The sequence below is a fragment of the Felis catus genome, chromosome D4 (assembly GCF_018350175.1).
Source record: "Felis catus isolate Fca126 chromosome D4, F.catus_Fca126_mat1.0, whole genome shotgun sequence".
Classification (NCBI taxonomy): domain Eukaryota; kingdom Metazoa; phylum Chordata; class Mammalia; order Carnivora; family Felidae; genus Felis; species Felis catus.
This window is the reverse complement of record NC_058380.1, coordinates 76753225-76779531: the sequence shown is the minus strand read 5'-3', so window position 1 is coordinate 76779531 and position 26307 is coordinate 76753225. Positions and strand designations below refer to the sequence as shown.

Here is a 26307-nt window from a genome sequence, read left to right as displayed (position 1 = left end):
TTAGAGGAAGGGCCGGAAGACACTGGAGAGGATAGAACGTCCTCATGTTGTTATTCTCTGTTCATTAATTTGATGAAAATGGATTGCACACAGTCATCCTCTACACCAGCATTAGTGCATTTTTCCACACTTTGGAATATTTCCCCTCATATATTAGCAGCAAAAGTAAGCCCCAGGGGCGGGAGGGCTTTTCTTTTTATCTTCATAATAGCTAATCTGTACTGAGTGCTTATCCTAGGGTTGGTTTTTACATTCTGTACGTACCCCCTTGGTAAATACTTTCGGCTGCCCTATTTAAAGATGGGGAGACTGAGGGTAAGTTGTCCCAGGTCTTGCAGGGGCTGCCTGCTGGAACTAGGGTTCACTTTGGTGGTCTGGCTCCAGGGCCCTCATTCTAACTATGCTATTCTGATCATAGTGGGGGGTCGGGCTCTGAGGCCGTTTGGAATCGTTGCCCACCCCCCAACCCTGAAGCAGGCCAGGAAGAGCTTCAGCAGGTGTATACTATGGGTCTCATGGGAAGAACATTTGTTCACTGAAATATCGAGCACTTAATATGTGCCTGGCACTGGGCTAGGCTCCAGGGAACAAAACAGGCAGAAATCCTTGTGTCTGTGGAGCTTACTTTGTAGTATGTGTGTGCACATGGGGCAAGTACAAGGAATTAACAAATCAGTAAGTAAATAGCGAAGTTTATTAAGAGAATAGGTGGCAGGCAGCCTCATTCTTCTGAACTTGCCCTTCACACACTACTGTCTTTGGGCGTATTTCCATCCCTTTATTTTCTGATTCTGTAAAACAAAGGGGAAGACAAGATGTCTCATCTCTGGGCTCTGAGCTTTTGGGTGGCTCTGTGCCTCCCATTTGCTGCTAAGACCAGGAAGGAAGTGGATGGTGATTCCGTGAGCTTTTACTCTGGGGTGGGTCCTGGGAACCAGAATGACTGGCATCTGCCTCTGGCGGGAAGTGGGGCCCTGAAAAATCATTCCTGACTGGTCACGAGCAGGGTCTGCCTGGAGATGATTTCATTAGGAGGATAAATTTAGAAATCAATTATAAGCATTCTGTCGTCTTCCTCATGTCTTCTTGTAAAGTGGCTTTTTTTTTTTTTTTTGGTATGCCTACCATTTATTGAGGGCTTGTGTCTATGCCCGATGTTGTATTAAGCACTTTACATGCATTATCTCAATTAAGCTCGCAGCAGCTCTGTCTGAAATTGGGTTCTCCAGAAGCAGACAGTGGGATGAGAGGATGAGGACGAGTAATTTATCTGGGAGGTGGTCCCAGGAAGGTGAGGCGGGGCAGGGAAGGGGGCCAGTGAACGTGGATAGCTGAGCAGGGGACTGTCATAGGCACCTGAGCTCATTCCACTGAGGAACTCTGGGGGGCAGATGGAACATACCCAGCCCTGTCCCGAGCTGGGGCATTTATCCTACACTCCCCATCTTTTATCAGTTAAGGGCTACTACAGGTGGAGGGCTGGGGGGACATGGGTGGAGGACATTAAAAATCCCTGGTATTTCTGGTGTGCCCTACATAGGGGTTAGGAAAGTGCTGGGCAGAGAGCAGGTATCTGTGGGAGAAAGTTCTTTTGACCTCTACCAGAAAGGGGAGTGCCAAGGAGGATGAGGGCAAGGCACAGACACCCTGTTAGGTTAGCCCCAATTATTAACCCCATTTATAGCTGAGGAAACTGAGGCTCAGAAAGATGAAGAGACAGAGATAGGGCCTCCTACATAATTTTCAGGGCCCAGTGTGAAAGGTGGGGCCCCGTGTTCAACAGTTACCAAGACTTCTGGGGCACCTGGGTGACTCAGTCGGTTAAGCGTCCAACTCTTGATTTCAGCTCAGGTCACCATCTGATAGTTCCTGAGTTCGAGCCCCGTGTTGGGTTCTGTGCTGACCTTGTGGAGTCTGCTTGGGATTCTCTGTCTCCCTCTCTCTCTCTCTCTGCCCCTCTCCCTTTCAAAATTAAATAAATACTAAACAAATTATTAAGACTTTCAGGATGGTAACAGCAGTGAAACTAATTCGTGGCAGCCTTCTAAATGCTGGGTCTGTGTGACCTCACAAGTCATATACCCGGAAGCTGGGCCTCGTCAAAAGTCTCAGAGTTGGTAAGTGACACCTTAGGAGCCACCGGTCCCTCTGTCTCTCATCCGTGTCTTCTCAGCCTCCCCTCAGTGGCTTCTAGTGCTATTCAGGGTAGACGCTGTGGGAAAAGACATGGGGTCGTGTTTGAGAGGCTGCTCCATTTCCTCCTAGGCAAGTCCCTTCCTCTCTCTGGGCTGCACTTGGCTCATCTGTCAAATTCAGTTGCTAATCCTGTTGCCACAGGGATGGAAGGATTGCTTTCCCTCCTGCTTTCACCCTCGTGTAGGAGAATGTTGATCAGAGGCACCTCCGTCCTCATATCTGCTTTCCTGTATCCAGGTCAGTGACCTCAGGGTAAGGATATCTCCTCTTGAAAATACAGAGCCTGTCGTAAAGCACATTGGGAAAAGGGCGTTGATCTTGGGGTCAGAAGGGCAGTCCTCGTCCAGACATTTATCGCACAGTGACCTTAGCCAAGCCACTTCACCTCTGCCAACCTTGGTTTCGTTGCCTCTGGATTATGTCTTAGGGTTCATCCAGCAGTGCTTTCCTGTGCTAAACAACCAGGATTGTGGGAATTAATTAGCCACCACATACGGTAGGTGCAGCTGCAGGAGGGGTAGTAAGAGGAATGTCTTTGGGCATCTAAGGACCCTGGCTTAGGCTGAGTGGGTGTGGATGAAAGCTACATCTCTACAGCTGAAATCCTGTGTGATCGTTGCTAGTGTCTTCATTTTTCTAGGTCACATATGTACATATGCCCGTGTGTATGCGTGCATATGTATATGCACGTACATGCACACACGTATACACAGATACACAGTGAGATATAACTTTATTGAGACATAGTTGAGAGGATAATGCGGGAAAATGTGTGTCTAAGGCTTGAGTATAATTAATGCTCATCCTTGTGGGTAGACTTAGGGCAGGAGACAGGGTATGTTGGAGGTCATTTTGCACCTCTCTTTCTTCACTGATTTTGAAACTCATTATGCAGATATTAAAAAAAAAAACAACATCTGGTCAAGCTTTAACATAACCCATAGAACAGACATTGGCCCTGCTCATTCAGGAGTTCCCTGGATAGAAATGTTGTCTCTTGCCCTCGGCAGTGCTTGTGTCTTTACGGGTGCACAGAGAAGGTGCTCACTGGATGCTGTTAGAAGAAAAGAGGGATGGAGTCTGCCACCTCTTTTAAAAGAATTGTTTTAGTTTATTTGGAGACACAGAGGGACAGAGACACACAGCATGAGTGGGGGAGGGGCAGAGAACAAGGGAGGAGAGAATTCCAGGCAGGCCATGCAATGTTGGTGCAGAGCGCAATGTGGGGCTCGGACCCACAAACCGTGAGATCATGACCTGAGCTAAAATCAGATGCTTAACCAACTGAGCCACCCGGGTGCCACTGAGTTGGCCATCTCTTAAAGCTGCTTCCTTCCTTCCCCATGGTCTCTTCTTGCCTTCTTCCTGACTCCTCTCTTTCTTTTGTCCCCAGACTCTCTCTCCTTCCTTGCCTCCTTATCCAGTTCCTGGTCCTTGGACCAGGTTGGGAAAACAGCTCTGCAGCGCATTGTGCTCTTCTGTGGACCAGAACTCTTGCAAGTTCCACCTAAGAAGAGGAAGATTCCAGAGGCCATGCAGTAACACATGGTTGGCCAGCTTCTTTCCAGACTCCCCTGAGTTTAGAAAGTGCTTTGGGGCCAACTGATCTGAGTTTCGATTTCCACCCCTGCTCCTTGTTTGCCGGGCGTAGCACTTTCGACAAGGGCCTTCACTTCTTGGTAAAACAGGCTTGCGTCTAGCTCTCTTGCGAGTGGACTGAGGGTCCCATGAATTGCAGCATGTGATGGTGCCAAGCATAGTGTGTGGCTGTGGGTTTTATTGACGGGTTACTCCTGCTTCCGGATTCTCCTGCCCCTGCATTCAGGGCACTGGCTTTGGCTCCCTGGCCAGGTTTCCCAAACAGAGCTTAGAGTCAGAACCCTCTGGGAATGTCACTAGGGCCACCTGGGGCCCGCCATCAGCGAGCCTCTTTCTGCCTCTGTCTCTTTCAAGGACATCAGGCTGAACGGATGAAATAGCAATTCCGTGGAGTTTTTTTCCCCATAACAGAATCAGAAAGGATTAAGTGGATGGACAGCCCGGGAACAGAGACTGCTGTGCCCTCCTTTGCTCCACGATGGCCTGTCAGTCAGACTAGAGAAGAGGAAATAGCTTCCAGAGACTGTATGGGAGAGGATTTGATCTTTCTCTTCGAGTACAAAACCAGGCCCCTTGGAGGACAGATTCGGAGATATTCCCAGGGCTCAGAGGGGCTCATGACATCAGTTGCGTGCCTCTTGTACGTGAGGACATACAAATGAGGGTGTAGGTATGTCCTTAGGTTTCATGTGCCAGGATCTGTAGGCGTGTGCATGCCTGAACACATACTTGGGTTTCTGCACGTGAATGCGGTCATGCACGTTCACAATGTTGAACGCACATACGTGTGGGTTTGAACAGGCAAGATGGAGCACACATGGCCGTGAGCAGATGGGGTGAAGCAGGTGAACACACTGTGAGCAGGTGCATCTGTGAGGGTCCTGTGCAAGCCTGTAGCTGCTGTGTTATCAAGGTGTCCACGGGTCTGTGTGTGCAGGTACCGTGGGTGCCTGTTTGCACGTGTCAGGAGCACACCAGTGTGATGCAGGCACAAATGCCCTTGGTGCCAGTGTAAGGAAGGGAGCGGTTTTGCAAAATGTGCATGTGAGTCCACATTTAACACCATGTATCTGGTCACGGTGGTGTTTGTATCCACACGTGAGCACATCACTCTGTGCATTGATGCATGTGTAAGAGACTACAGGTAAACACGTGGCATTTGTGTGGCAAGGAGATGTGGATGCTTTCCTGGAAGCACACAGATGCACAGATTCGTGTGTCTGTGAGCCAGCACACTTTTGCTTTAGGAGCACGGCCCTGTAAATGTGTGCTTGTCTGCCCGGGCATCTCTGTAGGTATTTCTAGGCTGTGTAGACCCGACTTCCTACATACCTATAACTCCCTGGCATGATTCTCTTATATATTCTCTAGAGATGACTTACCTAACGTGATCCTTGCTCCCAGTATCAGCAAACTTCCTGGTGCCCCGTGGAAATAGGCACACTTGCCGATCCACAAGGGCGTTCTGGCAATATGATTTCTTCTAGTGTATTCCATATTGTGCAGTGGACAGGAACCAGGGTGGTGGTTAAGTTAAACTACCCATGGTCATTAAGGAGAAATATTCAGAAAAGGTAAATTGCCTGTATTGGAGATGCCTGGGATGCCAGGTGGGTGGGCCTGTCTTCTCAGTTCCCACTGTAATTATCACGTGGTAGAACCAACACACGTGGGTTGAGGTTCTCCTTGTAAGCATGGAGTGGGAGGCATTGCTGTCTCTGTTGTCTGATGGCTTGAGTTTCCATTAAGGTAGAGAATAAGCACTTTCCCCACCAATGGCAGTCTGGGGTACCTCCTCTCAACAGCTTCTGAGGTTGGCTGCTCCCATTTTACAGGTGAGAAAAGTGAGTTCAGAGAGGAAAGCACCTTCCCCTGGGTGACCCAGCAAGGCAGCGGTGGAGCCAGGAGGCTGCTCGTAAATGGGCAGGTGCAGTACACGTTTGTCCTTGAGGTTAAGAGCCTGGTTTCTTGGTAGCCCAGTCCCTGCCTTACTGTGTAATCTAGGACACCTCCCTGTTCTCCCTGAGTTTGGATTTTCTTGAGTCTAAACGAGAAGTGGAGATTCAGGGCAATGGTGCTTGTATGCTCCAGCCAAGGGTCTGGCGAGCTCCCCAGGAACGTTTGCTGAGGTGGCTCAGTCTCAGTTTGGCTTCTGTGGTTCTGGAAGCAGAGCCAGCAAGGTGAGGTGGGGGTGGGGGGTGGGGAACATGACAGTGCAGAGGTCATGACTTCTAGTCCTACACCCTGATGATATTCTGGGTTGTTAACCACAGCGCTCTGAAGAGGTCATTGGACAGTCATGGTACCCGTTCTCCGGCAATTTACAATCAAAGGCAGACCCCAGTGCTTCAGAGCAAGCAATCCCCAATGTCTCTGTTAACTGGAGTAAAAGCCATGCACTTGTGTAGCACAGGAGAGGAGGTATAGGAGTCCCAGTGTGCCGTGCTACAACCTTATTGAGCCAAGCCGGGTGCCAGGTCTCATGCTCACATGGTACCTCAGCACTGTGTGCATGTGGATTTATTATTATCCACAAGTCATAGGGATATAGGAAGGACGAAATGAGAAAATCTGTGCAAACAGCTGGGAACAGAGCCTTGCATACAATAAGCACTTAACGAATGTCAGTCATTCTATTAGATTAAGTGGCTACATTATAGCAGATCCTGTTGAAGGCACTGGGACACGGCCTAATCCCTGCCTTCCTGACACTCACACTCCAGTGATGATTATGACGCTATTCTCCCCAGTTTCTATGCGGAAAGTGAGACCTTGAGAAATTGGGTGACTTCTGCCATGTTCCTCAGTTAAATAGAGTGGCAGGGGTGGGGGCGCAGGTAACCGGTTTCGGAGACCCAGCCCTGACCCTACGCTGCGGTAAGGAGCTGGGGTGTTTAAAACGGGAGGGATGTTAGCCTTTCCCTTTGAGCCATGTAGTTTTGGTTTTCCAGACATCTTATATTAGGTTGATTAGCATGAGCCATAACTATGACCGTGGCCCAGAGAATGTTTTATGCAAAGTACCTTCTCATAAATATTTCCCTTTATTTTCTGCAGTGACCTAGGGAAGCAGTCAGGAGACAAATTAGTCCTCCCATTTGACAGATGAGAAGACTGAGGTCCAGAGGTACAAATGCCTCCCATAGGGTCACAGAGCCAAGACCAGAGTGGAATTCATCTTTCCTGACTCTTATCCTGGCAGTATGGGACCAGCATTCCATCATCTCACTGGGGAGTCTGGCATTTAAATCAAATGATTAAAAAAAAAGAGAGAGATGTCCAGTAATGGTCACAGGAGTTCTTGTGCCCCACGCTGTTGGAGAAGGGCATGATTTGCCATCATTCAGGTGCTCACTGTTCAGGTCATGAAGGACATTGGGGACAGTCTGAGCCTTTTCCTCACTCTCCTCTGGTGCGCTCAGAAAATCAAGAGGGTCCTTCCCTCCTCCCCACCTCCAGCCTGGTATCCTCTCATGTCCCTTGCCTGCCACAGGGCACCATCTGTGGCGGGTCTAAATTGGACTGAATGGTGTGGAATTGCAAGTCAAAAGCGTCCTGTAATCATCCCGCCACCGGCCTGGGGCTGCGCTCCATCGCAGTGTTATAAATAAGGGTAATGGAGTAGAGGTTGAATAATAATCAAGGCCACCGTGAACAGGCACGGGGCTTATTTAAGGAATATAGGGGCAGATTATGCTTCCGAAGCTGTGCAGCTGGGAGCCAGTCCATACCCACGCACTCTCTCAAATCAGGGCCATGGAGATTTTGATTAGGAGGAGATGGGGCTGAGGACGATGTGGCAGGACCCCACCTGGGGGGAGTTTTCTGAGGCCATGCCTTCTGTTCTGCACATGCCCATTGAGCACCTACTCTGAGTTGGGTGTTAGGGAGATAGCAGGCAGCAAGGGAGAGCAGGCCTTTCATTTTAAGAAGCTTGGAGACTCAGGGAGCAGAGGGTAGGTGAGGTGTGAAATAACCAAAGCAGTGATTACAATACAGTGTGATAAGCACAGCAGTGAAAGGATGAGGGGCTCCCGACCCCAGCATTGGGGGCAGGGAGGCTTCACAAAGGGAGTGACATTGAGTTGTTCTTCCAGGTATCTGTGGCTGTGTAACAAAACACCCAAAACTTAATGGCTTACAGCCATTTTAGCTCATAAATACGTGGGGCTGGTGGTTTGGGCTGAGCTTAGTTGAGCTAAGTTCTTCTGCTGGCCTTGGCAGATCTCTGCCAGGCTTTCTCGTGTGTCTGTGGTCAGCTGGCGTTTTTTCCAGGAGCTGATGGTCCGGGAAGGCTTCTCTCCACCTGGGAAAATGGGCTATGTTTCCCTCATCACCCAGCATGTTATCCCACGCTCCATCACATGGCAGTTTGAGGGCTTCCAAGTACGGCAAGAGAGAGCAAACCCTGACACTTTTCAAGTCCCTGCTTGTGTCATATTTGGCATTGTCTTTTTGGCCAAAGAAAGTCCGGCAGCCAACTCTGATTCGAAGGGAAGAGGGATAGACTCACCTCTTGATGGGGATCTGCAGTGTCACATTGCACAGGTGCAGACGTGAGGGGACGAATTGCTGACTGTTGGGTCTACTTACAGCTGAGTCCTGAAGATCCATAGGCAACAAAGAACGAAAACAGCCTTGGGAGAGGGAAGCGCGTGAACAAGAGCATGGGGGCATGCTTCTATAGGTAGGGCAGTGGGGAGGGAATGACGCAATTGGAGACCTAGGCAAGGCACAGGATGCTGACTGGTCATGAGTTGACCACATCACATGCCATGTGAGGCAAGTTGGGGCTGTTTGGATAGATGCTGCAGGTGTTCTGTGGTGGGATGGGGGTGAGGTTAGGGGACAGGTGGACCCATATATTCTTAGGCTTCACCTGGTTCTTCCCACTTCTGGGTCTCAATGTCTCTAAGTAACTTTTCCACCCACTGTGTCTCAGTATTCCCATCTGTGAAATTGGAGTGGGAAGTCTCACCCTCTTGGACCTTGATTTGAATCTTGCATTGGCCCATAGGTATCAAGCACCTGCTATTAAAAAGAAGGCTGAGCTACTAAGAGGGAAATAGAGGAGATAATAGCCACTCTTGGCCCAGAAGAGTCTCATGAGCTAGCAAAGGAAATGAGAATTGCAGACTGGTGAGGTTAGTGAACCAGGGAATGGAGTAGAAACGTGCCAGAGGAGCTTAGAGCTCAGAGGAGGGAGAGGGCATCTTGGACAGGGCTTTTCGGAGGGGTCATCTCAGCGAGATTTTGAAGGGGGATGATGTCTGTGTTGCAGAAGGGGAGGTTTGGGCATTTCAGGCAGGAAGTGCAGTGTGGATGAGAACGGAGAGGCCGTGATGCTGCTCAGGGCCAGTGGACTGTGGTGTGGATACAGAGGCAACGGGTGGCCAGCGTCTGGCACTGGGATGAATTAGTCAAGTGAAGGGATTCCTTCATGTCCAGCTCTCCCACCCTACTGCAAATAGCTGGTGGAGTCAGGGGCAGGTATGTTCATCCTCTTCGCTTCTGTTCGGTTGTGGGATTTTACAAGTTTCCTTTTTCCTCCCTTGGCCACAACGTTGTGTGGTACCATGCTCTCCTGACACATTACGTTTTATTACCTGTCAGGGGTGAGTCCAAGCCTGTGGCTCTCAGATGGGGAACCCTCTGGATTGAGGTAAGGAGGTTGGGGATTGACAAGTCAGACTCGGCAACAGAGACCTAAGGAGCCATCATGGTAGCATCTTTAGGCCGGGTGGAGGGAGCGCTGGAGTTACAGGGAATTTTGCACCCTCCCTCCTTAGTGGTAAACCACTTTTAGGAGTCAGGGAGACTCCACCTTTTGTAAAGCTCTGTCCTGCCCCCTCCCCAAATCTTTGTCTCAAGCCCCCTTATAATCCTTGAAGAGCATTGCATTATGAGGCTGTGTAATTCAGGGCAAGTTGCTACCTCTCTATGGTCCCCATTTCCTGGTCAGTAAAATGGTGGATTAGATCATCGATCTCCATCACTTGGTACTCGTTTGTATGTGAGGTTTTCTGTGACTCCAGGTCATAGCCAGTAGAGGTGACTTAAAAAGGGTGTGTGGGGGGTGTGGATACTAGGGACTAGGCCACAGGGTCGTGGACACAATTTCCAAGTGAAGCGGGACGCTTAACCTCTGCCTCCTCCTTCTCTGTATTCTGTACTGTGCCGTCCCCCACTGCTCTCGAAACAACCTGATTCTTGTCTTGACAGTGGTGAGATAGGCAGAGTGACGAGAAGACAGACAGCTGTCAGGGAATTTGCAGGTGCTGAATGCAGTGCTGGCTCCTTCAAACAGGCATCTTTCTTAATTCTCAGGACATTTGTTAAAGATTGCCTTTAAAAAAAAAATAGAACATTTATTAATTTATTTCCTTAGAGAGCCTGTGAGAGCAGGGGAGGGGCAGAGGGAGAGGGAGAATCCCAAGCAGGTTCCCGCTGTCAGTACAGAGCCCAACATGGAGCTTGATCCCACTAACCATAAGATCATGACCTCAGCTGAAATAAAGAGTTGACGCTCAACTGACTGAGCCACCAGGTGCCCCAGAGATTGCTTTTATGACTCTCATTTTCCATAGGAGGCAAGTGACGCTTAGGGAGATAAACCTAACTTACTAAAGGTCGCTCAGCAGGAAGGAGCAAAGTGGTTTTAAAAATTTACTTCACCCCAAGACAGAACGCTTCATATACCTCTCCCAGGAGAGATTTTCATTTTAAAAACAGAGGGCTCAACAGCAACACTTCACCCCGCAAATGACTCCATCAGGATGGGATATATGGACAGAGCACCTGGCTGACTCGGAGGTGCTGTCCTGGTACTCCTGGCATACCCCCGGTGTGGACTTGGTCCCTCCATCTTTTTACTCAAATATGCAAACTCCTTTTCTCAGCCCAGTTAGGACAGTGGGGAGAACACTGGATTTGGAATCAAGAAACCAGAGCTTGAATTCCCACTCTGCCATGCTCTAGAGGGAAGATCTTGGGAGCATCCAGTCACCTGTTGAGTCCTCGGGTAGCACAGCTGAACAATGGATGTCCTACTCTCTCCTTTATTTATGTGGGTTTCCCGCCCCTAGCTGAGTGCCTGGCACACATGAGTGGGTATTGGTGAAAGTTAGTCCCTGTCCCCATTCTTTGGGCTCCCTCTCCACATCCATTTGCAATGTTGTGAAATAGGGGAGGGAGAGAAAAAAAATTCATTGATTGTTTGGATGCATTAAGCCAAGAAAAAAAAGGAAAAGAAAGAGAGAGCAAATACACAGAGAAACCAAGAGCAAATAGTGAAGCTAAATGACAAAGAAAGACCAGGTGAAAAAATGCAGCAAGGGAGGGAGGTAAATGCTTCAGGAGAGAGTAACCAGGAGTAATAAGATTCAGTTCTGTCAACTATCCATCTATTTTCAAATAGAATCTGAAATGATGTGCTTTTCTCCCTTGCCAATAACTCTTAATTCTCTTCCTCTCCCTTATTTACCTGGATATAACTGTATTATTTATCTCCACTGGGTGGCCAGGGAAGGCAGGTTTTTGTTTTTTGTTTTTGTTTTTGTTTTTTGTTTTTGCCAAAGACGCAGTTCTCCCAGGAATTGAGAGGCGCAGATTGGGGTCAAAGGCATAGATGAGCTGACAGATGGGGGTGAGGAAGGAGAGGGTCTGAGGCACTCCTGGGGTGTCCTCGTCCAAGTGCCGTTCCCCTGGCTGCATCCCTGCCCCTGCTGTCTCTCCATCTTCTACCCCCTATCCCCCCTACCCCGCTGAGGTGAACTCCCAATCCATATACCTCAGTGATGCATCCTGTGGGCATTTAACCTGGTCTGACATCAGGATCGCTTAGACTTATAAAATGTCCAGATTATAGACTCTGCCTGCTTACCTTGTCCAGACTCCTGATAAATGAGGAGCATTAAGTCACCCCTCACATACATTCCTGTGACACCCTGTGCATACTCTCTCATGACCGGTGCAACAGGATTGTCACTTTCGTTGATTTTCCTTTTCCTGCTCTCCTAGATTGTGATTTTCTTGAGGGCAGGGAACTCCTGAAATGTGCGTTGAGTGATGCATTTATTCAACAAACATTTGTTGGGCACCTGCTGCATGCTGAGGACTGAGGATAGCAGTTACCTAGACAGACGCAATCTTGTACCAGGAATGAATGAATGATTAATATATAAATGGATGAGGGGCACCTGGGTGGCTCAGTCAGTTGAGTGTCTGACTTTGGCTGAGGTCATGATCTCACAGCTTGTGAATTTGAGCCCCATGTCGGGCTCTGTGCTGACAGCTCGGAGCCTGGAGCCTGCTTCTGCTTCTGTGTCTCCCTCTCTCTCTGCCCCTAACCCACTCGCATTCTGTCTCTCTCAAAAATAAATAAACATTATATATATATATATATATACACACACACACACACATATATATATATATACATATATATATATATATATATATACACACACACACACACATATGTGTGTGTGTGTGTGTGTATATATATATATATATATGTATATATGTATATATATATATATAAATGAATGAAACTGAAGCAAGAGGAAAATACGGCCATTGTTGCTGGATAGTGGCCATGGAGGAACATTCATCTGGAATGGAAGGCAGCAATCAAATTGGTCTTTTTTACCTGATCTGTGGGACCTGGCACTGAGCCTGATTTACCTAATCTGCGGGACCTAGCACTGTGCCTGACACATTTTAGACAGTCATAAGATATTTATGGAGGCTATATATTTTTTTAAGAATTTTATTTTAAGTAACTTCTACTGCGCCTAATGTGGGACTTGAACTGACAACCCTGAGATCAAGAGTCACATGCTCTACCGACTGAGCCAGCTGGGTGCCCCGTGGAAGCTATATTCTGGAATGATGGGGGCAATGATGGCATTTGCTTTTAGGACTGAGATTTTCGAGATTTCTAAGCACATTGCTAGGCATGGCTTTGTTTTCTCTTAATTCTGTGTCAGGTGTGATGTAAGTAGGATAGTAGGGGACCCTTCCCACCACACACACACTTTACAAATAAAGAAAGAAAATCATAGAGGCTTTCTGACTTGTCCTCAGGTAAACTAGCTAGTTGGTGGAGAAGTATCACACAAACCTCAGCATGTGACTCCAGATTCCGTGTTCTTTCCACAAATCCAGACTGTGTGAGTATCGATTAGGTTAGAAAGACGAGGATCTATCCATCCATCCACCCATTCATCAGCCATCCATTTATCCTGTCATTTTAATTTATGGTATTTGGAGAGCTTCATTTACCTCCCAACTAGGGCTTGATCTGATTGTGTGAAGGAGTCCCAAGTGGGGCCTCATATTCGTTATTCTTCTGGGAGATAGCGCGTAGGCAAAGGCAGCCCCTTCTTTACTTTCCTCTCTGCAGACTTGCTATATCCTTCTGTTCCCTCTGCACTGATGACCCTCTGCTTTTTCTGCTGGTTTCCTCCCACTACCCCCTTTTGCATCTGCAATCCTGTCTTTTTGCCTTTGTGCCATTCATCCATTTACAGTGCCCTCTGCCACACGGCCACTTGTTGAAATCCTGCCCATCCTTTAAGGCTCCTCCACAAAGACACTTTCTAGATCCAGCCAGAAGTCATCTCCTCTCCTTTAAGCTTTCTACTTTGATTTATAGTTATTTATAGCATGCTTTTTCTCCATTCCTTGGCCCAAGCTCCCGAGGATAGAGTTCCTCAATGCCAGATCTCAGAGAAGGTTGGTTGACTAAATGAATCTTTAAAGTGAGCATGTATCTGCCTCTAGCAGATGCAGAGGTAATATATATTCAATGTAGAAAATGTAGAGGAAAATGAATCAGATCATGATTAAAATCACCTCCGATCCCACCATTTAAAGAGCACTATTCTTGATGTTGCAGTGTATTTTGTTGCAGTATATTTCTTCCCAGCCGTATACACGCATACTTATGTCTAAACAGAATCATAAGATTATCTATTTTCTGTATAAACTTCTTGTCTGTCTCCGTCAGAAATGCAAACACCCTGAACGTTTGAAGGCTTTCTCTTCATTTGCATTCTCCAGGGCGCCTAAACTTGAGCCAGATGTTAAGTAAATTTCTGTAGTGTCGTTATATGGGAATCAAGCCATCGCTGCTGTCCTCAGTTGGCATTTCTTCTCTCTGTCCTCTCCGTGCCCATTTGAACTCAGATACGGGGACAGCTCAGTTCAACTCAACACACGTTTGTGGAGCCTTCTGCCCTGCATTCGGCCACTGTCTCAGGCACTCGGGTACACAAATGTCTCTGAAGTGTCCCTGTACTAGTGTCCAATAAGAGAGAGGTCAGCTGTATAAACACATTTTAACATAGGTAAATACCAAATGCTGCATAGATGAATAGCAAAGACCAAGACCGTGGTAAAATAGGATGCTGTAATTATGTGTGTGAAGTAATATGTAACAAATGTAACTGGAATGCTTACTGAGGATCCAGATTAAGGTTAAAAACTATTTTGTGCTATTTTATTTAATTCTCAAAATAACTCTATGAGGTGTTTTATTTATTTCCATAATAGCAGAAAAATAGCTCTATTTCTATAATAGCAGGTGCTATTATTATCCTCATTTGACAGATGAAGAAACTGAGGCACAAATAAGGTAAAACGTTTATCCAAAGACCCCCAGCTTGAGCACAGGGGAGCTGTTGTTCAAACTCAAGCAGTTGGTCTCTCAGGGTCTATGATATTATATAGCATGCAATACTTCCTCTTTATAGAAGTGTAAAGGAACTTCTAGCTCATATGGGGGGGTCATGGAAATCTTCCAGAGCAGGGGATAGGGTTGTGTAGGAAAGGCTCTCCCAGACTCTGAAGAAGCATTTTTAGTCGAGGCAACGAAATGATGTGTTTATAAAATTAAACTGATTTCTCTTGGCCTTAAAAAAAAGGCATCTTCAAAGACATTGAATTAGGAAAGAGTACGCTATATGTGGAGATTACATAAATATTTGATCAGATTTAATGTGTAAGTGCAGGGAAAGGAGTGAAGAGGGGTAAGGCAGAGGAGAAATTCAGGTGCTGGGCTCATGAAATTAGGTTTTATCCTGAGGGGAATCAGGAGCCATTGAAAGCTTTTGAGCAAGGGAATGATGTGGTCAGATTTATAAGTTGGAAATTTAATCCTGGTAGCTATTTGCATGATGGTTGGAAGGAAGCCTGGAGGTAGGCATACCAGTTGGGGCTTTCTAGGTAGTCGCCACTGACTCCCTAAGATCCACTCTTCACCCTTTCCTCCTTGCTGAGGGCCCTGGAAGACTGACCTGTATGAGTTGCTCCGCCTTGGGTGTTTGGTTGGAATTGGCCCATGGAAGGCACCTGCAAGAGATTAGCAGGTAGAAGGAGAGTGAGGTTGGAGCATTTATTACCCCACCACTCCCATGATGGGCCATGCCTTGTCAGTAGCTGGGTTGTTCTACTGAAGGCCACAACTCCTGTCTGGCAACCCTTTCCTACAACTGTGGCTGTTTCATGGTTTTATAAATACCCCTCCCCTTGCCCCTTTGGGCCTAGGGTGGTGACAGCTCCTTGCTGTTGTCAACCTTGAGGTGCTTCATCACTGGTTTACCTTAATCCTGTCTGTGTTGATTAATTTTATGCAATTTTATGCAATTTGACTTTGTTTAGAGGATGTCCAGAGAGCTGGTAAAACATTATTTCTGGATGTGTCTCTGAGCGTGTTTCTAGAAGACTAACATTTGAATCCGTAGACCAAGGAAAGGAGAAAGGCCTTTATCAATGCAGGCATCGCTCAACCTGTTGAGGGCTTGAACAGAACCAAAAGGTAGAGGAAGGACAATTTGCTCTCTGCTTGAGCCAGGATACCCCATCTTCTCCAGCCCTTGGGCATTAGCCCTTCCAGTTCTTGGGCCTTTGGACTCAGACTCAGAGCTTTACACCATTGGCTCCCTTGGTTCTCAGGACTTTGGGTTTAGACTGGACTGTGCCACTGGCTCTCCTTCTTGAAGATGGCAGATTGGGGACTTCTTAGCCTCCATGACCATAGAAACGAACCCTTCGTAATAAGTCTTTTTCTCTTATATAAATATATGTATATCCTGTTGCTTCTATTTCTCTGGAGGACCCTGACTAATATACTTCCAAAGTCTTTGTAAACAGTCCCTTCTCAGCGACCTTACTGAGTGTGTCTTCTCTTCTGTGATAAGACCCTGACTGGCACAAGGCCATTTGAAGTATTCCACAAGAGAGACGATAAAGGTCTGCATTAAGGCAACCATTGCAGACATGAAAGGAAGGGCGTGTGTTTGAGATATATTTCCTAAGCACTCAGCAGGACTTGCTGTGTAGAGATGATCCACCCCCGCCCCCATGAATTTTGGGACAGCTAATGGCAAGGATGATGGAAGTTAACATCTCTACCTTTCTCAACTCTTTGTACCTAGGCAGTGAGTTCATCTCACGAAATGTCTGCCTTCCCTCAGCGAAGCAAAGACCATTTGCAAACTCATCAGAAGCGCTCTCCGGCCTTCTGCGAATAATCTGCTGGAGGGTCAGCTGGAGCTGTGGAATCTGACGGAGGGTTAGTTAGCCACTTGGGAGATGTTACCAAGATGGCTGGTGATCAGAAGAGCTGCTTATTTTCATAATGACCTTCAGGAATTAAATAAAAATACAATGAGTGCCATAGATTAGGAAGAACAAGCCAATTAAAAGCACAACACGCCTTCGGGAATTTTTATTTCTTTTCCAGGAGGCTGAAAGGCATCTGTGGCTGCTGAGGCAGGATGGCGGTCTACCCAGAATCACTGATGAAGGCTGATCCGCTCACTTGGCTTTAGCGGGGTGGTTGAGGGGATTTGAGCCTATTGAATATTTCACGAGTTGCAGCCCATGGGGGGAGAACAGAGAAAGGTGAAAAGGCAATCCCTGTGTTTCTTTATGATTCCAATATAAAACCAGGCTATCCGAGGTGGGAGGGAGGCAGGCAGTGGAGTCAGCCTACCGCCGGAAGGCATGGCGCACCAATTCTCCTACTTTAATATCTGCTGTTTCGTTTTATATTCATCATGTCAGCATAATCTGCCTTTATGGGAATCGTCTTGGTTCCCAACCAAATGCGTTTAGTCCCCCTTTTGCTTTAAGTTTGATTGTAATGTGACTTGAAGACTTCAATGAAATGTTTATATGGAAGGACTAGGGGAAGAGGTTGGGGAAAATGCAATTGGAAAATCAATCAGCGGGGAATTTCAGGAGCTGGCCTTGGTTATGCTAGTATTTCTTTGACCTGTTTTTAATGGACACCGGACTGGCGCTCTGATCAAGTGTACTTTGCTGATTCCCGACCGCATGCAGAAGAGAGTACACTGTGTCGCTAGGGACTCAAAGCCCTTAACCCTGTGTCTGAAGTACATTTCCAGCGGACATCCCACCACACTCCTACTTGCACATGCGGTGTTAGTACCCTGAAATACCCAACTGCCCAGCCCGTCTCCATGCCTCCTCTCTCTGAAGGCCAACAATATTTGCCCATTCTTTGCAACGTTCATGTCACCATGTTTTTAGAGTGGCTCCTTGTCTCTAAGCTAGGAGAGTCCTGTCCCACCTTCAGATTCCCAGTGGAGCTTACTTACTCTTTCTTTAATACTCTAGTGAGGTTAAACTCTACTGCCGTAATCTTATTATGGATATGTGTGTGTGCATGTATTCATCATTGGCAATTCAGTAATTTTTCTTGAGCACTTGTTATGCATCGGGCACTTTTAAAAGTACGTGAGATATGGCAGGAAATCCCTGCTCTCCTGGAGACGCAGGCATTAAATACATGTTTAAGAAAATGCATAGGATTGGGGCACCTGGGTGGCTCAGTTGGTTTAGCATCCGACTCTTGATTTTGGCTCGGGTCATGATCTCGCAGTTTGTGGGATTGAGCCCCATGTCAGGCTCTGTGCTATCAATGTGGAGCCTACTTGGGATTCTCTGTCTCCCTGCCCCTCCCCCACTAGCACTCATGTATGCTCTCTCTCTCAAACAGATAAACTTAGAAAATGCACAAGGTTAATTTAAATAGTGATAAGTGCTATAACGAGTTTTTGTAAAGGGGATACCAGAGAGTGTGATGTGTGTAGAGAGAACTTTAGCTAAAACTGGCAGAGCCTCTCTGAACAGGTGTCACTTGGTCAGGGAGACTAACACCGAGGAGAAAGTGGTTTGCAGGGTCTGGGAGGAGAGTTCCAGACAGACAGGAGAAAGAGTCCTTCTTTCCTGAGACAAGAGTAAGAGTAAGCCTGGTCTGTTTGAGTAACGGTTGTAAGTTTGCAGGGCTGGAGCACATGAGGAGGGGATCGGTCAGAGTAATGCGCAGATTCTGGGCCACAATAAATGGAGAGTGTGTGCATGTGTGGGCAGGGAGATGCCAGGTGGGCAGTGGGTAGAATTTCTGCCACTAAAGAAAGGACTGAGCTTCCTGAAGGCAAGATTATGCCTCATTTCACTCCATGTTCTGAACTACTAAAGTACTCACAATTGAGTAGGCCCTCAATAAAGTGTGTTGAATGAGTGAATAAACAAACACAAGCATGAATGAATGAATGAATGAATGAACGAGTGAGTGAATGAATGAATGAGGGAATGAATGATCAGGCCTTCTGCTTCCGCCAAGGTGGTTTTCTCTTTGAGGCTCCATGGCCCTCCTCCCCGCCTCAGCAACAGTTTCCTTCCTTTGTAATAGAGTGAGTCCAGAGCTGATCTCTGTGATTCAATATTTACTGTGTTTCACACAGTTATTATCATTTAACGTTTACTGTCTGCTGACTGTGCACTCATCGCTGTAGCAAACAAAGAGCTCAATCTAGTTTTGGTTCATGGGCTAATTTAGTCAAGGAAGAGGAGATGTTGTAAGAGCTACCGGCATAGTAGAAATTGTGTGGACTGGAAGTCCACTGGGTCCATCTGGGCATACATTCACCAGTGGCCTTAAGTGAGTGACTCACCCTCTGTGACCCTCCGTTTCCTAATCTGAACATGAGGAGGACAGGCTTCTTCAATGGTGGGATTTTGAGCACAGGCTGGGGAGGGAGAGCTCCAGGAGTGAAGAGTGTAGATTTCAGCCAGCCCTCCTTCACTGACTCTGCCTCCCCTGTCCCAGGCTGTGTCGATCAGATGTGGCACTGTAAGTGCCTGGCGGTCCATTGGCACAGGGGTCCTTTTTTTCTGGAGCTGCTGAATGAGAGGCAGCCATTTCCAGAGGCAGCTTGTAGCCGTGGGTTCTCTGGGCCTCTGGTTATAGGCTTTAATGCCCTGGGAGAAATACGAGTGAGGTACTGAGCAAGGCCATTTACCATGTCTTCACCTTGCCTCGGCCCAGCTGGCTGGCTGCCGGAGATGTTGCTGCCAGGGCTTCGGGTGCTGAGGCCAGGAGGTGGGGCGGTGTGTGGAGAGAAGGTGCTGGGAAGAGGCCCGCTTCACAGACTGGCCACCCAGCCAGCCTCTCCCGTGGCGCCCCACAGTGAGCTCTTAGGGTCCTTGTGATGGTCTCCAGCCCTGCTCAACTCTTAGTGCAGCCCAGGTAGGTTTTCACTTGGACTCGTAACCTCCTATGTTCTGGCCACCTTGTCTTTTACTTGGAATGAGGTGGGAGGCTGTTGAGGGTTTGGCGCTGAGGGCTGATGGGAGCTAACAGGTTCTGGCAGGGCTCCTCTGGTTTCTGTGTGGGAATGGACAGAAGAGCAGAGAGGCAAGAACGGAGTCCAGTTAGGAAGCGCTTGTAGTAAGTCAGGCAAGAGAGGGTGGTACCTTGGCCCAGGTGGTTGCAAGAGAGGAGCCAAGAAGGGAAGGGACTTTGCGGTGGCTTTTGAAGGATTTCCTGGTGGACTGGAGGAGGAGAGGGAAAGAAAGCAAGCAGTCAAGGATGTCTCAAGGATTTTTTTTCAGAGCAGCTGAAGGGTAAATTAGATCCTGTGCCTGTTAATAATAATAATGATAATAAATATTAATAGCTAACTTTTTATAGCACTTATCAAGTGCCAGATGCTCTTCCCTAAGGACTGTTGATTGTGAACCTCAAGGAGTTAGTCTATGGGGGGTGGACGATGCAAGAATAATTCAGTAGAATTTGGTGAGCAAACATCATCTCTTCAAGGTGACTCTGTTTCCTTCAGTGTCGCCAGACATGGCAGGGGTTGTAGTGGGGCATAGGGAGAGCTGACTGGAAACGAAGTTCTAACTCTGTTTCCCCACCAACCCTCCTTAAGTGTGTGTGTGTGTGTGTGTCTACACACACACGTATATGAGGTCTTTGGTGACTATGGGAATACCACCCCTAGGTCAGCTCTGTAGTGCAGAGAGCTCCAAGCTCCAGACATCGTTACAGCTACTTGTCTACGATGGAGTGTTTCTGTCTCCTACAGTAACCCTCGCTTGAGTGAAGTCCTGGAACCCTAGCAACCTTCCCCTTTCTTCATAAGATACCCTGATAGGCCTTTGTCCTTCTAGGACATTTCCAGGGACATATTCCCTTTAGTAAGCAACATTATGAAAAGATTGTATGATCTTGGTACAAGGACACTTCTTTTAAGTAATCTCTACACCGAAGCGGGGGCTCAAACTCACAACCCCAAGTTCGAGAGTCGCATGCTCTACTGCCTGAGCCAGCCAGGTGCCTCCAGTGCAAGGACACTTCCTGAAAGCTAATGCTGTCACCCTTCTTATTTAATAAGAGGCTATGTTGGTACTGAATGGAAGTACTATTAAAATAATAATTTAGAGGTCAGGTGACTGTAGCTTGCTACTTCCCCTTGGTCATAGGAGAACATTAGTGTAGGGCAGTGAAGTATTTTGAAGTATTTTGAAGTCATGGAAACTTTGTGCCAACACTCCCTTGCTGGGGGTGCAGTATATACACTAGCAAAAAATGGGGCTTCTCTGACTGAAGCAGGAGAAATAGGCTCAGAATAACCCACTTGCCAAGCTCCTTTCCTATAAAGAGTAATTCTGAGGCACCCAGGCTGGGCCACATGTCCTCTTGGGCCTTTCCAGCTCTGGGGTTCTGCAGTGATGCCCTGACGCTTCCAACTCAGCTTCTAAAGAATTCACACTCTAAACCCCTGCTCTTCTCATGGATGGAGATGTCCTCCCTTCATCGTCTTCTAGTTCCATGGCCTCAGGAGAATGTAAACTCTTGAATCTCTTGCTTAGATTGATTCTGCTCACTTTGATTGAATGGACTGAATTGCCTTATCATGGATGGTGCTATACACAAGGACCCCAGACAGACCGGGTTCAAATTCTGTCTCTTACACTTTGTGGCTTGGGGAGATTCTTGGCCACAGTTGACCACGTACAAATGGAAGCGATGGTGTCCGGCTCATAAATTTGATGGATGGAAAGGCATCCAAAGTAGGTGCCTTCTGATCTCCTGAACATGTGTGGCTCTTTCCCTCCCTGGAAAACAGGCCCAGGCAATGCTGCTCACCCAGCGCCTTTGGTCTTGTCTTACAGAGATGTCTGGCACGGCGGCGGACATCTCGCTGGTGCACTGGAGACAGCAATGGCTCGAGAATGGCACCTTGTATTTCCACGTCTCCATGAGCAGTGCCGGGCAGCTGGCCCGGGCCACGGCGCCCACGCTCCAGGAGCCTTCAGAGATTGTAGAGGAGCAGATGCACATTCTCCACATTTCTGTGATGGTGAGTGAGGGGGAATGCCGTAAGGTGCTAGGGGATGGAGAGGGTGAGTTGGGGAGACTGTGGAGGGAGGCCGGGGTTGCCAGTGGCAGGTGGAAGAAATTGGCTGAGTGCAAGAGGTTAGAATGATAAACAGAAGGTCAGGTGGATTCTGTGGTGTCACTTGGACTGATGCATACCCATCCATCATCTGTCAGCTGTGACAAACTAATTGTGCTTCAGAGAAAAGAATAAAGGGTCTCCAGCTCCTTGGCCTTTTGGCCGACATCTCTGGGAATAGCTGTTTAACATCTGTCACGTGCTTGGCCTGTTCCACCGAGGGCTGAGGTTCAGCGCTCCAAAATACAACTGGCCTTTCCAGGAATGACTGAACAAACAAAATTGGAACAGAATTGGAGCAGGGCTGCCCTTTCCCAAGTGCCTTTCATAGGCCAGGTGCTTTGACCCTCACAATACCCTCTGCAGTGTAGATCGTACATGGTGACCCTTGGCGCTGGGCTAGGCTTAGCCACAGTCACACGTCGAAGCCCCTCCATTACCCTCCTGTTGTAGTTGTGAATACTGAGTCGCGGGGGCAGAGAAACTTTACCCAAGGTCACATAGCTAGTGAGAGACAGAGATGCTCTTGGGCACTCGAACCCCTAAGCATGTCTGACTACAAAGCCTGAACTATGTCCTCCACACTATTTCTCTCAGTGCAAGAATTTATTGACTGTCCAAGCGTGTGTCAAGCACTGTGCAGGGCACATTTAAGGACATTATCTCATTGCATTCTCACCAAGAATGCGTGGAGTCAGGCATGTCACCTCCATGTGAGAGATGAAGTTACGGGCACAGAGAGGTGAAGTGGCCTTCCATCTCTGTCGGCCCTATGACCTGGAGCTCTTGGAGTCTGCTCTCTCTTCAGAGAAGGCTGTTAGGGCTTAAATCACTTGAATGGTGGTCTAAAATGTATGTAGGCTCATATTAATGGTTTCTTCAAAAAGCTGTAGTTAATGGCTCTGCATGGTAGATAGGAAAAAACAAATTCATTATGCAGAATGTACAGGGTCTAATTGGCTCAAGAAGACATCTGATAATAGCTACAAGTGACATCCCCCTAGTGCTTTTCACTCTTCAAGCCATTATTTTCTCTTGTAGCACGGCTCTGCCGAATGCATAAGGATAGGAAATGTGATTCCCAATCTACACATGAGAAAGGTATGGCTCAGAGAGGTGAAGAATTTGGCATAAGGCCACTCAGCAAAGCGGCACTACCGTGCAGTCCTGTATTTTCCATTCAACAGTCAGCCACATTTATTGAGAATCTGTACTGGGGACAGACCTTTGCTCTTGGTCTCCAGTCTCCTGGTTCCTCTTCACCTAACACTGTGCATTAGACATTCTGATTAGGGCTGAGTAAGAGCTTGGAAGTTTTCTCTTTTTGGAAAAACACACACATACCCCAGCCAGACAGCAGTGTTAATTTTGGACCTAACGCATGCTTATCACGTGGAAAAACAAATCAAGGCCTTTGTGTTATTCACGGAATGAGTGCGATAGACTTTTCCCATATATATATTTTGCAAATGATGCAGCCACATGCCAAGCCAAGTGAGTGCCTGCATGCTAACTTTGGGGTGCAAGTGTTTCAGGGTACTTGCTCAAGAGTTCACGGGGCATGAGACACCATCTGATGCTAAGAAGACTCGAGGGGGCGTGACTTACTTTTTTCATGTTGGAGAGTGAGACTCTGTTTTTGTTTAATATTTATTAAGCATTTTCTGGGTTTGGCCTCACGTTTACTTGTCTACATCCTTCCCATAGCCCAGTAACCTAGATGGTATAATCTCAATTATAAATGAGCCCTGAATGGACGTTCTCTGCTTCCAGGTTCAGTGTTACTTCCACTAAATCACACTCTGTCTCCAAGGACTGTAGGTGTTCTTCACCTTTTTATTCTGCTCAGTGAGTTCAGCTTGGAAAGGAGAACTCATCAAGACCCACACGAATCTGGAATTCAAGATGTGGCTGGTAGAGTAGGCCCTGTGCAGGTTGGCACAATCCAAATCTTCCCTGCCCTCACACTAATGTGGCCCAAGGCTACCACCTTGTGGTCCCGCCAGTTCTTTTCCATCTTCAGGGCTCCAAAATCTGGATCTTTCCTGTCCTCACCTTACTACCTCTTCAGGAGATAGAGTCATGTCCAGGAAACCTTGAACCCCAAGACATTTGTTGATGGCAGCCCGGCTTCTCTGAGGTGAGGTAGGATGATGTGGAGGTTCATAATAAGCACAGGTTCCAGAGCCCAAGTGCCTGGGTGTAAAGTCCTGCTGTGCCGCTTAACACTCTGGATGATTTTGGCAAAGTTTTAAATTCCTCTGTGCCTTGTTTTTGTCATCTGTAAACGAGGCTTCCACCAATACTTACTGTGTACATACACCGAGCACTTGTATCAGAGGGCTTGGCACCTAAGACCATTAGCTCTTATTCTTAGGGGCTCTTTCTTTCTTTCTTTCTTTCTTTCTTTCTTTCTTTCTTTCTTTCTTTCTTTCTTCCTTCCTTCCTTCCTTCCTTCCTTCCTTCCTTCCTTCCTTCCTTCCCTCCCTCCCTCCCTCCCTCCCTCCCTCCCTCCCTCCTTTCTTTCTTTCTTTCTTTCTTTCTTTCTTTCTTTCTTTCTTTCTTTCTTTCTTTCTTTCTTTCTTTCATGAAATTTACTGTCAAATTGGTTTCCATACAACACCCAGTGCTCATCCCAACAGGTGTCCTCCTCAATGCCCGTCACCCACCCTCCCCTCCCTCCCACCCCCCATCAACCCTCAGTTTGTTCTCAGTTTTTAAGAGTCTCTTATGGTTTGCCTCCTTCCCTCTCTAACTTTTTTTTTCCTTCCCCTCCCCCATGGTCTTCTGTCAAGTTTCTCAGGATCCACATAAGAGTGAAAACATATGGTATCTGTCTTTCTCTGTATGACTTATTTCACTTAGCATAACACTCTCCAGTTCCATCCACGTTGCTACAGAAGGCCATATTTCATTCTTTCTCATTGCCTCGTAGTATTCCATTGTGTATATAGACCACAATTTCTTTATCAATTCATCAGTTGATGGACATTTAGGCTCTTTCCATAATTTGGCTATTGTTGAAAGTGCTGCTATAAACATTCGGGTACAAGTCTTAGGGGCACTTTCGTTGAAAACTTTAAGATGTGTTGATTTAATATATCGTTTCATTTCATAAATGGATAAACTGAGGTCCCATATAGGCTGCAAGTCGTCCAGGATCCCCTAGACAGACAGTGGAGCTTGGCCTGGACAGCACACCTCTCTGTGGCTTAGACTCTTATCTGTCCTTGCTGGTCTGGCCACAGTTCAGCAAGAACGAAAAGAATGTTTGCTTTCCTGTCCCCTAAACAACCATTCAAAATAGCATTCACAGTGGCTAAAATCTGTTTTCCCATTTCGTAGATGAGAAACTGGAGACGCAGTGAGTTTAACTGACTTCTAAGGCTGTGTGGTTAACAGGAATGCAGTTCTGGGAGCAGGCTTTTCCCAAGATTCTAAACTCAAGTCACATGGTTACTCACGACAGGATGGCTCCTGGTCTATCAAATTTTGCATTGTTTCTGTCTTTGGTGAAGATCTGAGATCGTTTGTGAGAAGATCCAAATCATTCTAGGGTCAATGTCCTCCATTCTCTTTTCTCAGGACAAGCGTCCTGCCCACTCATGTAGGGTAACCAGCTCCAGCTCAGTCATTAGAACCTGCTACATTTCATGCCTTCTGGAATGGAACCAGCAGGCTCTGAGTTTGTTAAGACCTGAGCCTGAGATATTAATAAACTCAGTAGCTATTTGATGTGACTTGGTCACCCAAAGATTAAACGGGAAAACCAGTATTTCACCCTATATAGGCTGATTCCAGAACCTCCACCCTTACTCTGCATACTAGACTGCCATTTCTCTTCTCTCTGCATCAGCTGTTGGCTTAAATTTATCAGACCTTATGGGCAGATTCATGCACAGACTCCTCCTTGTGTGGAATCTGTGGGTAGATTAAAGGGGGCGGGGGTTTGACTTGGAAGTCAACTCCAATATTGAATAGTATCTCTGTTGCTAGCTTTATGACTTTGGCCAAATCAAAATCATCATTGGTGAAACTGGGGTAATGTTCCCTAATTCTGAGAGTTTTTCTAGGTACTGAATGCAGCTACATGTGCCAGTGTCCTGCACAATGAAATTAATGGCTGCCACCACTGAGGACTTTCTGTATGTCAGTCACAGTCTAGTTGCAGCACATGGGTTATTCCATTTAATTGTTCTAACACTCTGTAGGATAGATACTGTTATTTCCCTCATTCTCCCACCATTTATATGGGTGGACCACAGTGAAGGGGTAGTTATAAGGGCCCAATACCCCGGTCCATGGCAGGACAGACCTTTCTAAGTGTTTGAGCTATCTGGCACTCGATGACGGAGTAAGGGGTAGTCAGTTCTTTGTCTCTGGGGGTAGGAAAGCAAAGGGTAGAAGCCCTAGTCATCAGGATTTTGAGAGAAATAATGCTTAAATTAGATGACGAGTGTGGTTCTCTCACACTTATAAGATCTATAATTCTATGGCATAATAATATATAGAAAAATACTTTGAGGATTATAAAATGCCACATAAATCTAAGGAAGTATTATTCCCATTCTCAATCAGAAGCTTTGTTTAAAGGATTTGTGTGATTTGGGGATAATTCTTTTTAAAGCTTTCTGTGAAAAATGACTTTAGATCATTTCCCCAACCATTGCATTTATTCATTCACAGCATATCATGCATTCCTTAGTTCATTGATTTAATCACTCAATCATGCAGT

The 26307-nt window shown here is 46.9% G+C and overlaps 1 protein-coding gene across 7 annotated transcripts in view; it reads left to right on the top strand.

The window, feature by feature from the left end:
• The window catches only part of ASTN2 (astrotactin 2), an 882958-nt gene that overhangs the window by 105844 nt on the left and 750807 nt on the right, over positions 1 to 26307 (top strand). For all 7 annotated transcript variants that reach the window (XM_023242644.2, XM_023242646.2, XM_011288658.4 and 4 more), the window contains exon 2: positions 21289 to 21476. In XM_023242644.2, the coding sequence (XP_023098412.2) occupies positions 21289 to 21476 (188 nt within the window). The remainder of the gene's footprint in view (positions 1 to 21288; positions 21477 to 26307) is intronic.